The 10,824-nt window shown below is 42.0% G+C and overlaps 1 protein-coding gene across 1 annotated transcript in view; it reads right to left on the reverse strand.

Annotated features, from left to right (window-relative positions):
- Positions 1-612: 612 nt before the first annotated feature.
- The window catches only part of MSH2 (mutS homolog 2), an 84,969-nt gene continuing 74,757 nt past the window's right edge, over positions 613-10,824 (reverse strand). Inside the window, exons 11-15 of the mRNA XM_048504761.1 lie at positions 9,311-9,556; positions 8,325-8,529; positions 7,560-7,807; positions 6,231-6,403; positions 613-1,593 (exon numbers count right to left, since the gene is read on the reverse strand). Of these exons, the coding sequence (XP_048360718.1) occupies positions 1,423-1,593; positions 6,231-6,403; positions 7,560-7,807; positions 8,325-8,529; positions 9,311-9,556 (1,043 nt within the window). The 3' untranslated portion in view covers positions 613-1,422. The remainder of the gene's footprint in view (positions 1,594-6,230; positions 6,404-7,559; positions 7,808-8,324; positions 8,530-9,310; positions 9,557-10,824) is intronic.

Here is a 10,824-nt window from a genome sequence, read left to right on the forward strand (position 1 = left end):
TTCAGCCTCCATAATATAAGGGAATAGATGGGTTTAAGGCCCCTCCTGCAGGTGACAGAGCAAAAGAATAGGAGCTTTGCTCTTGCCAACTGGCATTGTCAAGGAGGAGAAACCACTTTGTTGCTTGAGAAAGGGAGATTTTTGTTCTTCTACATCAGAACAATGAAGCTGTAGCTACAGTTTGCCTTCCACTAGCTCCTCCCCCACACAGCCAAACCCTATGCTTTGACTTAAAGGGAACTTTATTTTTTCATTTGTTTTCTATTTTAATCCTTGGGCTCCCCTGCTCTGTTTCTCCTTCCGGAACTGCCTGCTTTTCTATCAAGCCCCTCTAGCCTCAGTTCTTTGTGTCATCAGCTCTGGTGTCCTGGTGGTGGCAATGGTAACCAGGGTAGCTCACTGAAGGTGGTAAGAGGGGTGTCCTCAGCTCTCCCTACAGCATAGGCCCAGAGCAGTTGTCCCAGATACCCTGTGGTTAAGTCCCACCCATCTCATAGGGTTGTTATGAGGATAAACCAGTGGAGAAAAATTATGTACGTTGCCCTTAGCTCCTTCGGAAAAAGGAGAAATAAAAACATATCAAACAAAGCACAAACCACGAGTCTGGGGAGCTCCCATGGAATAGGTTTTTTATTCACAAAGTAACAATTCCTGAATTGGAATAAAGCAGAATATGTTCAAAAGCCATGAAAAGACACAGTCATAAAATGAAATTAAGTTCAGTTCTCTCAGAGATTGGCATTCCCCACAAATGACCTGCTTACCTCGTGCTACTCACCAAGGGCCACATCACGGGCAGGACTAGGAGACTTGTGTCCAGAACTTTTTGCCACTTTTAACACACCTTTAGCAACAAGCTGTAAGAACCTCTAACCACAAATGATGAAAATCCACAGCTGCTCTTGTTTCTGTGAAACTAGCACACTTTTAACCAGAAAAATAGCTCATGATTTTTTTCAAAGTCATAAAACAGGGAACAGTTAGTGGAACAAATACCTCCATTTCAAAACTAAACAGAAGTGGAAAGTTATTTTAGCAATCAGAACAAAACATTACAAACCATGATCACATACCCTGGTCCGGGGACAAAAAAACCCAGGCATCTGTTTCCATTGAGGCCAGATCTTTTGTTAGCACATGGGTGGTACAGATACCAATACCTCTGTGCCATCCCCTAATTTAACTGTGTTTCTTCTTCCCTCATTCTTACTCTACCATTTTCTGTTGCTGCTGGCAAGGGCAAGGAAACTCAAAGCATGATGTCCTGCATTGGATTTCACCTTGTTGAATGTGAGAGGAGAAAGAAGCAAAGGAGAAATGGTCAGGCTGCAACTTGTGATGGTGGCTATGTCATTCTGCTGTACCATGCAGTTTGGGCCTGAAAAGCACAAGTTCAATGTCAATTTGCACGGCCCTTTTATCTCATGAACTAACTTTAGCTTGGGAAATGATTTCATTCACAAAGCTGTTGTTCTTTGCCAAGACTTCAGCTTTGAGCTGCTTCAGTTTGACTCTGATGTGTTCTTCCGACAGATCTTTCTGTGGCATTGCATTCACTTTTGAAAGAAACTCCTTGATTATTTTTTCACCTTCCTGAAAGGTTAAAAAAAACACTCAGTTTTTGATTTGTCCCTCCCATCCCGCCACCCCTATTGTTTTACAGGACACACCAACCATAGACTTTCAACACAAACAAGAAATATTTTATTGGAAGATGATGTCACTTTGCCCTCCCCCAGGCAGCCATGCCAAGGAGAAGATATTTAGTTGATTGAACCAATGGTGGATTCCACACAGGCCAAATATAATGGGTGTCAGGCATTATTTAAACTGATGGGGGCGGGGGGGACGACTTTGCACAGATCCCGTTCCCAAAATGAGTTTGGTCCATTTTATTCCCCTCAACCTGGGATATCACTAACCCAGCAATCCTTTTGCACAGCCCCAGGACGGAGGCGCTCCCGCATGAACACAACAGGAAGGAGATGCTTTATTTCCCTCCCTTCCACCCGTTCACTTTAAGTTCTGTGCAGTCCACTGTCAAGGGAGAATTTGCCCGTCCACCATTCTGTGCAGGTGACCCAATATCTTGTGGGCAGACTCTCTGAGCGCCCGACAGGGTACAAAGTCCCACAAGCATGTTTTCTCCCAAGGCAACGAGTATGACCAACCCACAGTAACTTTATTGCCCAGCTGCTGCAGGGAGGCCCCTATTTCTTTTTTCCTGTTGTGTGTTGCATACGCGCAGTTATGCAGGTGCAGCCAATCCGATTGTGGGACAATTTGAATGGCAATGGAGGTTCATTTCTGAATGCTACGCATGTGTTGCAGGAAAATTTTTTTAAAGAAGCATAAGAACATAAGAACAAGCCGGCTGGATCAGACCAGAGTCCATCTAGTCCAGCATTCTGCTACTCGCAATGGCCCACCAGGTGCCTTCGGGAGCTCACAAGCATCTCTGTGCAAAGGCACAAAAGCCATCCATATTGTATCTATGGGCTTCAATTGTTGCCTGAACGAGTGAAGGGCACACATGTGAATGGAAAAAGGAAAATGTGTTCTTTTATAACAACTACAGCCTGTTATACATAGGCTGTCAGGAATCAACCAATGAGGAGTTTTCATTCTGTGACTCATTTTGGTTTATTTTGGAATCTTAGTCAATGAACGAAAGCTGTTAAATTAGCACCTTCCTAGGTGATGTCTTCTAGTCAAGCAGCATTGGTTTTCGAGCTTTATCACTTGTGGATTCCACACAGCATATTTATAAAAAGGAAAAACGAGTTCATTTATAACTATTGCAATTTATTATAAATATGCCATGCGGAATCAACCACTGATAGGCATGTAATAATTAAAACTTGACAAGTCTATTACAAAAGCCCATTTTATCATTATCTTCTAACCCTAACCACACACACACACACATATATGCTATGGGACTACCCATAGACATAACCAAACTCCCCAGCATACAGAGAAACATGGTATTTCATATTAAGTATAAAAAGTGAAGGGAAAGGGGTCTCAAAGACAACAGCATGCACTGCCATATGATCCTAGAAGAGAACATGCAGATTTTACCTGGTGACCATTAAGCTGAAAGGAATTTGTTTCCTTTCAGGTTTAAGGTTCCCCACCCCACCTCTCCCAAGGAAAAATGTTCCACCAGAGGAAAGAGCAGCCCTTCCTAGTTAGTTGCCCTACAGCACTGTGCAGTATCAAGCACGTCACCTCGTAGTTCTCCTACCCAAGGAGAATCACAAAGCCAACAAATGGATTTTCCCTCCCATGTGATTCTTCTCAAGTCACAAACAGGCTGTAAGGAAAGACTGTGTATAAACCACTCAATACTGCACAGAGAGGATTAAGAGATTTGTGTTTGTTGCAGTTTTCTCTCAGTCTGACTGGGAGTCCAGTGCACTGTGAGAAACTGGATCCAGATTTCTGGAAGGAGCAGAAGTGGCATTCATAGAGCAGGGTAAGAACTTTGAGATACTTATGGATCCATCCTTGCCTTTTGAAATCAGGTTGGTACAGAAAGGCTTCTATTAGCTGTGTTTTGTTCACAGCTCTCTCTCTCTTAAAATTCAGCCAACCTGGAAACACTAATCACAGTTCTGTAATCTAGCAGTTGGACTACTATAACATGCTCTACAATGGACTGCCCTTGAATACGCTTCAGAATCTACAAATGCTTCAGAACGCAGTAACTCAGTAACTGGTAAGGACTAGTCAACATGAACACATTTCATCTATTTAAAACAGCTACATTGGCTGTTTATTTTCAAGTTCAATTTAAGGTGTTTTAAAGCCCTTCATGGCCTAGCATCCACTTATCTGAAGGACCATTTCTCTTCATATTTCCTCCCCATACACACACACATATCTCAACAGTGGTATCCTGGGTGCCATATTCTAGTTCTTACCCTGTTTACGGTACCCACTTGGCTTCTATAAGAGTCAATTTCTTGTGTATAGTGGTTCCTACCTCATGGAACAGGGTTCCTTGAGAGGAGAGAGGGATGCCATCTTTAGGATGTGCTGTGCGGCTGTTTTATTTGTTACAGGTTTTATAGGGTTAACACTGCAAGCATTTCTTAAGGAGGGTTAACTTGGTTTTTATTCTACCTGGTATAATTTTGGGATTATAAACCTAAGCCACAAGGAAAGGAAAGAATATTTTAATACATCCATAAAGTTTTATCCATTAACTTTTCTTCTTCCAGTTTCTAAGACCTTGACCAACTGATCACTAATAATTAGAACTGCTACTGATGTCCAACAAAGAAAGATGTGCAATTTCTGCAGCTATTAAAATATTCAAAAAAGCAGTCTACAGGCCTTTTGATCATTCTTTCTTAAATAATCCAGCAACAGTCAACGAATCAAGCTGCAAGCTTATACCTATTATTCAAATAGCAATACATTATACACAAGATGAAGAGGGTTGAGTGTAGCAGCAGAATTCTGCTTGATCTGCACATTTCCATCTGTTGATATTTTAAAAATTCATATGAACTTGTCTGGGGATAATTATGGAACTGAATGCTAATTTATATTGTGTTTCTCTCAAGGACAAACATAATGAACAGCTCCATTAATTGAATCTTCAAACATGTTTTTATCTGTAATTAAGGTCTTCGGTTCTTTTCCATGTGCACATTTAAATAACAAACTGAGACTGAGTGGAAGGAATTCACAGCACAAGGAAAAGAGGAGATGTTTTCCCTTTAAAAGATAAAAACAGAGATTACAGTAAAAGAATCTAGTGCACTGACAAGTGTATCGATTCCCCACCCTGGTTTGTTTTTGGACTTTAATACTAGCACATATACAGCTCAAGAGTGCTCATTCTGACCTTTAAAGCTCTATACAAGCTGAGGCCTGCCTACCTATGGAACTAGCTTACAGTTGCTGTTTTACATAACTGGATTGCTTTATGGTTTATGAAGAAATGCAGATAATAGATGATTTTAATGTATGTTACTTAACAGCTTTTGTAAGCCCTCAAAATGATGGAAAAGGCAGGAGACAAATGTAGTGAAATGAATTCATCTACTTCATTTAGTCCACCTTCTTCATTAAGACTCAGGGCAGATCACAGAATTGGTAATCAAGGCAATAATAAACCAGGTTATTACATACAATAAACACTGTGATGAAGTTAATCCCTTCCTTCTCTAGCCTGGCTAGAGAAGAAAGGTTAGTCTTACTAAAAGATTGGCAGGATATGGGTTGAATACTGCTGATATCCCAAGCCTTGTGCTGTTGTTGCAAGGGACAGCTCTCAAGCTTTGCTTCCAGCCCCAGAAACCACAGACAGGTTTCAGTGTTGTGGTTTCAGTCTCTTGGGTTATTTTAACTGCTGCTGTTGAAAAGCATCATTTTTACTGTTTTATGTTAATTGCCTCAGGCAGATTCTAGAAAGTCCAGGATAGCAATTTATTTAGTAATGAAGCAGAGTGTGGATCAGTGGCAAAGCAGTAGCCAATGTTTCCATGATTCAGGACTAAGCCTAACACAGAAGGAGCCAAGAGGGTTCCCTGCACCCCCCAATCACTGCACTACAGCGGTCTGGCACAGCTTTCATGGCGCATGCAAAAAAAAGAAGAGTGGGAGGAGTCTGGATTTATACTCCACTTTTCTCATCCATAAGGAGTCTCAAGGTGGCTTATTTACTTCGTCCTTCCCTCTCCCACAGCAGTCACCTTGTGAGGTAGGAGAGAGTTCTAAGAGAACTGTGACTCGCCCAAGGTCATCTAGTCAGCCATATGTGTAGGAAAATCAAACCCAGTTCTCCAGGTTAGAGCCCACTGCTCTTAACCACTGTACCATGCTGAAGAGCACTGATGGCTGGGACCAAGGGAAGTAGAGAGGGCAGAATGAACGAAGTGAGGAGTAAATTCCAGGCAACTAAAGGGGGGGCAGGGAGGGGGGCGGGCAGTGGCTCAGCGGAAGAGTCTTGGCTTTGCATGCACAAGGTCCCAGATTCAATCCCCAGCATCTCCAGTTAAAAAGGTTCAGGCAGTAGTGATAGACCTGTAACACTGGAGAGCTGCTGCCAATCTGAACAATTACTAGCCTTGATGGACTGATGATTTGATTATTCACTACATGGCAGTGTCGTTGAGTGTTGAAAACAAGTACACATTCATATTACAGTCCCACTGGTAGAACTGATGCAAGCAGTATTTGTTTCCCTTTCATTCATAAACATGTTAACAAACCTGCTTTTCTCTGTAGGATTTTTTGGCTGCTGGTTCTTCATCCTCCTCCTGGGGTTTTCCAATATGCTGGAACTCCTCTAGTTCCAGAGCTTTTGCCTTTGCGCTGTCTACCACATGTTTTGGAAAGGCAGCAAGCTCTGCTATGTGGATTCCAAAACTCTGGTCACAAGCTCCTGAAAGAAACAACATTGGTTTTAATTCTCAAAAAGATGTGCCTGAAAGGGATGCCGGTCAAATTTTGCCGCTCTCAAAGGACACTCTCCCAGTAGCAAAATATAATTCCAGAAACTTGGAGATCAGCACATTTGAAACTTATTCAGTTTTCAGGCCATGCCACAGCAAACATCCTAAAGTAGTAATAAATTAGGTAATTACCCCATATGTCCCCACTCGCCCTCTACGTTCAGCAGAGGCGAATTTACTGGTAGTCCCCGGCCCCTCCGTGACGCGGCTGGCCTCCACGTGGGCCAGGGCCTTTATGGCCCTGGCCCCAGCCTGGTGGAACACTCTCCCTCCAGCTGTCAGGGCCCTGCGGGATCTCGGTGAGTTCCGCAGGGCCTGTAAGACCGAGTTGTTTCGCCGGGCCTTTGGAGCAACCAGCCGCTGAGTATGGCGCCCCTGTTCAATACCATCAAGATTATCCTCCTATGGAGGAGTCCGATTGCTCCCCAGGGAAGGGTTTTAAAGGAAAGGATTTTCTGGGTGCCTTTATTATGAAATTACCGCTGTTTTAATGAAATTCAGTATGTTTTTATGTCGGAGTTTTATGGGCTGCTGTTGTTTTATTTGTATGGTTTGCCCCTAATTTATTTGTATTAATTGTTGTACACCGCCCGGAGCCCCTCGGGGATAGGGCGGTATAAAAATTGAAATAATAAATAAATAAATAAAATAATTGTGACTGAAGTGCACCAGGAAAATTCCCTTTTGTTTGGCATTACCAAAAACATTCTACATGATTAATCAAAGGGAAGGATTCTGAAGACAGGAATTATTGACAACCAGTGTTAAACCATAGTTAGTAAGTCTCTTTACAATTGTACATTCTGGTTTGCAGCTGTTCCCAAAACCACCCAGACTTAACACATATCCATGGCTAATCTTTTCTTAACCACTGGTTAGCATTACATCTGTATCAAGCAGTAGAAGAAAAAAGTGGTCAGAGCATAGTTAAGCTAAGGGGATAAAAAATGGCCACTTTGAAATATGTAACAAGCTGTCTTTGAGACAATTGACTATTGAATGTTAGCTATGGAAAAATCTAGTAAATCTTTGTAGTATGTTAACCATGATAACTTTTCATCTTTCCGGCTTATTGAGATCTCTCACCTTTTTTCACACGGTACAACATTGTCATGGTGTTTTCAGTGGTCAGCGCTGTGACATGCAAATTATTCACAGAGGGAACCTGATCAGCAAGAGCTGTCAACTCATGGAAATGAGTTGCAAACATACAGAAGGCTCCAATTTTGGTGGCGATATATTCTGAGATAGCCCACGCCAAGCCAAAGCCATCGTAAGTAGAAGTTCCTCTTCCCAACTCATCGACGATTATCAAAGAGTTTTCTGTAGCAGTCCTAAAATGAAAGGGCACAGTAAAGGGAGTTAAAATGGTGATAACTCCAAGAGCAAATAGAACCCAAATAAAAAAACAAATAAGTGGGTTCTACATCAAATCAAGTTTGAACTCTGCCAAAAAGCTAAAATGACTAACCTATCATTCTTTGGTCACTTTACAAGACAGCAGGAATCACTAGAAAAGACACTAATTCACTGCTATTGGAGGTAGTTATGACCATTGATGAATTTAAGAATGAAGTCAGAGTCCATCAAGGGCTGCTAGCCAGGGTAACAGAAAGGAGCCTCCAAACAAAGGCAGCAAATCACTGAAGACCAGTCCTGGGAGGAAGCATTAGGGGAAAATCTTGGTTCCTATGCCCTGTTTGATCCCCCTCCATGGCACCTGGTTAGCCACTGCGTGAAACAGTTTGCTGGACTGATGAATAGCTGGCCTGATCCAGCAACCTCTGCTCCTGTTCTTAAATATTTGCAAGACTTTGCACAGCACATTCCACAAAAGCAAACACGGCTTACCTCAGGATGGAAGATGTTTCCAGCATTTCTGCCATGAAGGTAGATACTCCTTTCAATTGACTGTCCCCAGCTCCTACACGAGCCAGTATGCTATCAACAACAGACACCTCTGCAAATTCGCAGGGCACAAAACACCCAATTTGAGCCATAAGAACTATCACACCCGTCTGGCGAATGTAGGTCGATTTTCCTCCCATGTTTGGTCCTGTGGAGGTATTACTATTAGTATTAGCATTAACTGGAAGATTTCTGTTAGCATCCTAAAGTCTGTTTATTGCAGAATTTCTATCCTCCCTTTCTGCCCTTACAAGGGCCTCCAAGGCAGCTAACATGTAAAACATACGAACTCAAGCACTTTTTAAAAATAGGTCTATTTTAAACCTTCCTTACTACAGCAGTAATTTTCAACTGTGGATGTTAAAAAGGCTAAAGATTTCCAAAGTTAAAAAAAACCACTGAAGAATCTCCAAAGTACAAAGAGTATCCATAATTGACTTGGAGGGCTTTTTGTTCTGGAACACCCCCCCCCCCCCAAAAAAACCCAACAGTGTTCCCGAAAGATGTTATGAAGATTAAGGCAGGAAATAACAAGCTACAGAAGTGGGTGTGCCCCTGCGCAGCCACTCATGCAAGCACAAGCTACCCCACGTCCCTTGATTCTTGTATATGTCATGAAAACAACCTCCACAAGTTTACATGCTGGGGTCACTAAACAATGACCATCCAGCACTCCTGAAAACCAAAGCTGGAACATGTTGAATTACACTTGTCTGAAAATGCTCATTTCCCTTGCTCATTTCCTTTGCCAACGAGACTATAATACTGATCTGGAGAAATTATTTAAATTCCCTTTTCCTGTCTGCTTTGAAATTTGGAAACAGATGCTTTAAAAACATCTCTCCCCCCCCCCCCCAAAGAAACAAACTCACAAACATCTCAAAAGACAGAGGGAAATAATTACATTGCATAAAAATGAAGTATTTTACCAGTAATGATGTGGAACATCTGCTTGCCCTTCTCAAAGGTCACATCATTCGGAATGAAGGAAACATCGTCTTGAACTTCAATACAGGGGTGTCTTGAACCTTTCAGCGTAATCCTCCCTTGTCCCATTTCCAGAATCTTTGGGCGTACATAGGGTACAGGCGCCGCGTTTGTTGCATGAGCAAAACTGACAAATGCATCCAACTGGGCTATGACTTCACTCAGAAACTGTATGGGGTCCTTGTATCCTGAGGAATAGGAAGTATATTTCATTGAGACTTTCCTTCATGCAGAAATTCAACAGGTATCACATACTATTGATCCAGTACCCAGATTTCTGAGACCAGGTCCACTCCACAGGAAGAGAGCCCATGAACCACAAATTAGCTGAGTCCTTTCTTTATCCCCCACCCCCTCATTTTTAAGTCCACATGGGAATCTGAAAGGGCATGCTTCTCCTCATCATTAACTAACAGGAGTATTCCAGTATATCTGAAATGACTCTCTAAAATGACAACAATATCCATCAGAACCAACACAATAATTAAATGCTGAATGAAACATAGCCATTAAAATACACTGAGCAGCAGCGACAGAAATAAAAATGTTCTGCCCTCTGCAACCACAAACCTGTATAGAACCTTACTGTGCAGATTCCAAAAAGAGTCCCCAGAAGTTTCTAAATGTGTAAGCTGTCCATGCAGACGTGGGCACTGTGGCCATACACTGAACAAGAAGCCTGCCTACACAAACTGATTGCTTACACCGGACACTATATGTGATTCTAGCCAGGCACAGAACTCTTTTGCACTGGATTGATCCAAATATTATTAAGCAAGTGAACATGTTCAATACACTCATGATTCTGTGGTATATTTGCAAAGACCCAAAGTATGTAAACTGCCAGGTTATTCACCATTTAGAAAATCCACTTCACAAACACATACTAGGGAAATTCTTGGCTGTGTGTTTTAGTATTCTGACTGGAAAGCTTGTTCTAAGTAACTATCCCACTGCACAGCTAAAAAAAAAGTGGTAAAAGGGAAATATATCCAATTAAGCCACTCTAATCTCAACTTGTCTTCTGCATCACTGGTTCCCAACACTGAATACATAAATCAACTCACATAAAACTTGTTAGAAATCATGCCCCCTGCAGAAGTTCTGTTTTGATCTTAAGGGGATGCCATATTCCCCTTCCCCATTTAGACTGGCTTTCATACAGCAAACCATGCATTTTATAGCACAAAGGCACATCTGACGACCTCTGCACAAGCAGATTTGGCCAGGTGTCTAAATGCAGAAACTGGCCTTGAAACACCTATTGGGAATATAATTGCTCAGTTATAATTTCAGGAGATAAAAAAAAAAACCACCAACACATTCATTGAGATGATGTGGTGATATCACTATCCCTACCAAAAAACAAAATGGTGCATTCAATGTATTAGTTTTCTTCGAAGCCAGCTGCTCAGAAGCAGCAGCAGCAGCAGCAGGCCATTGCTTTCCCATCCTG

The sequence above is a fragment of the Sphaerodactylus townsendi genome, linkage group LG01 (genome assembly GCF_021028975.2).
Source record: "Sphaerodactylus townsendi isolate TG3544 linkage group LG01, MPM_Stown_v2.3, whole genome shotgun sequence".
NCBI lineage: Eukaryota > Metazoa > Chordata > Lepidosauria > Squamata > Sphaerodactylidae > Sphaerodactylus > Sphaerodactylus townsendi.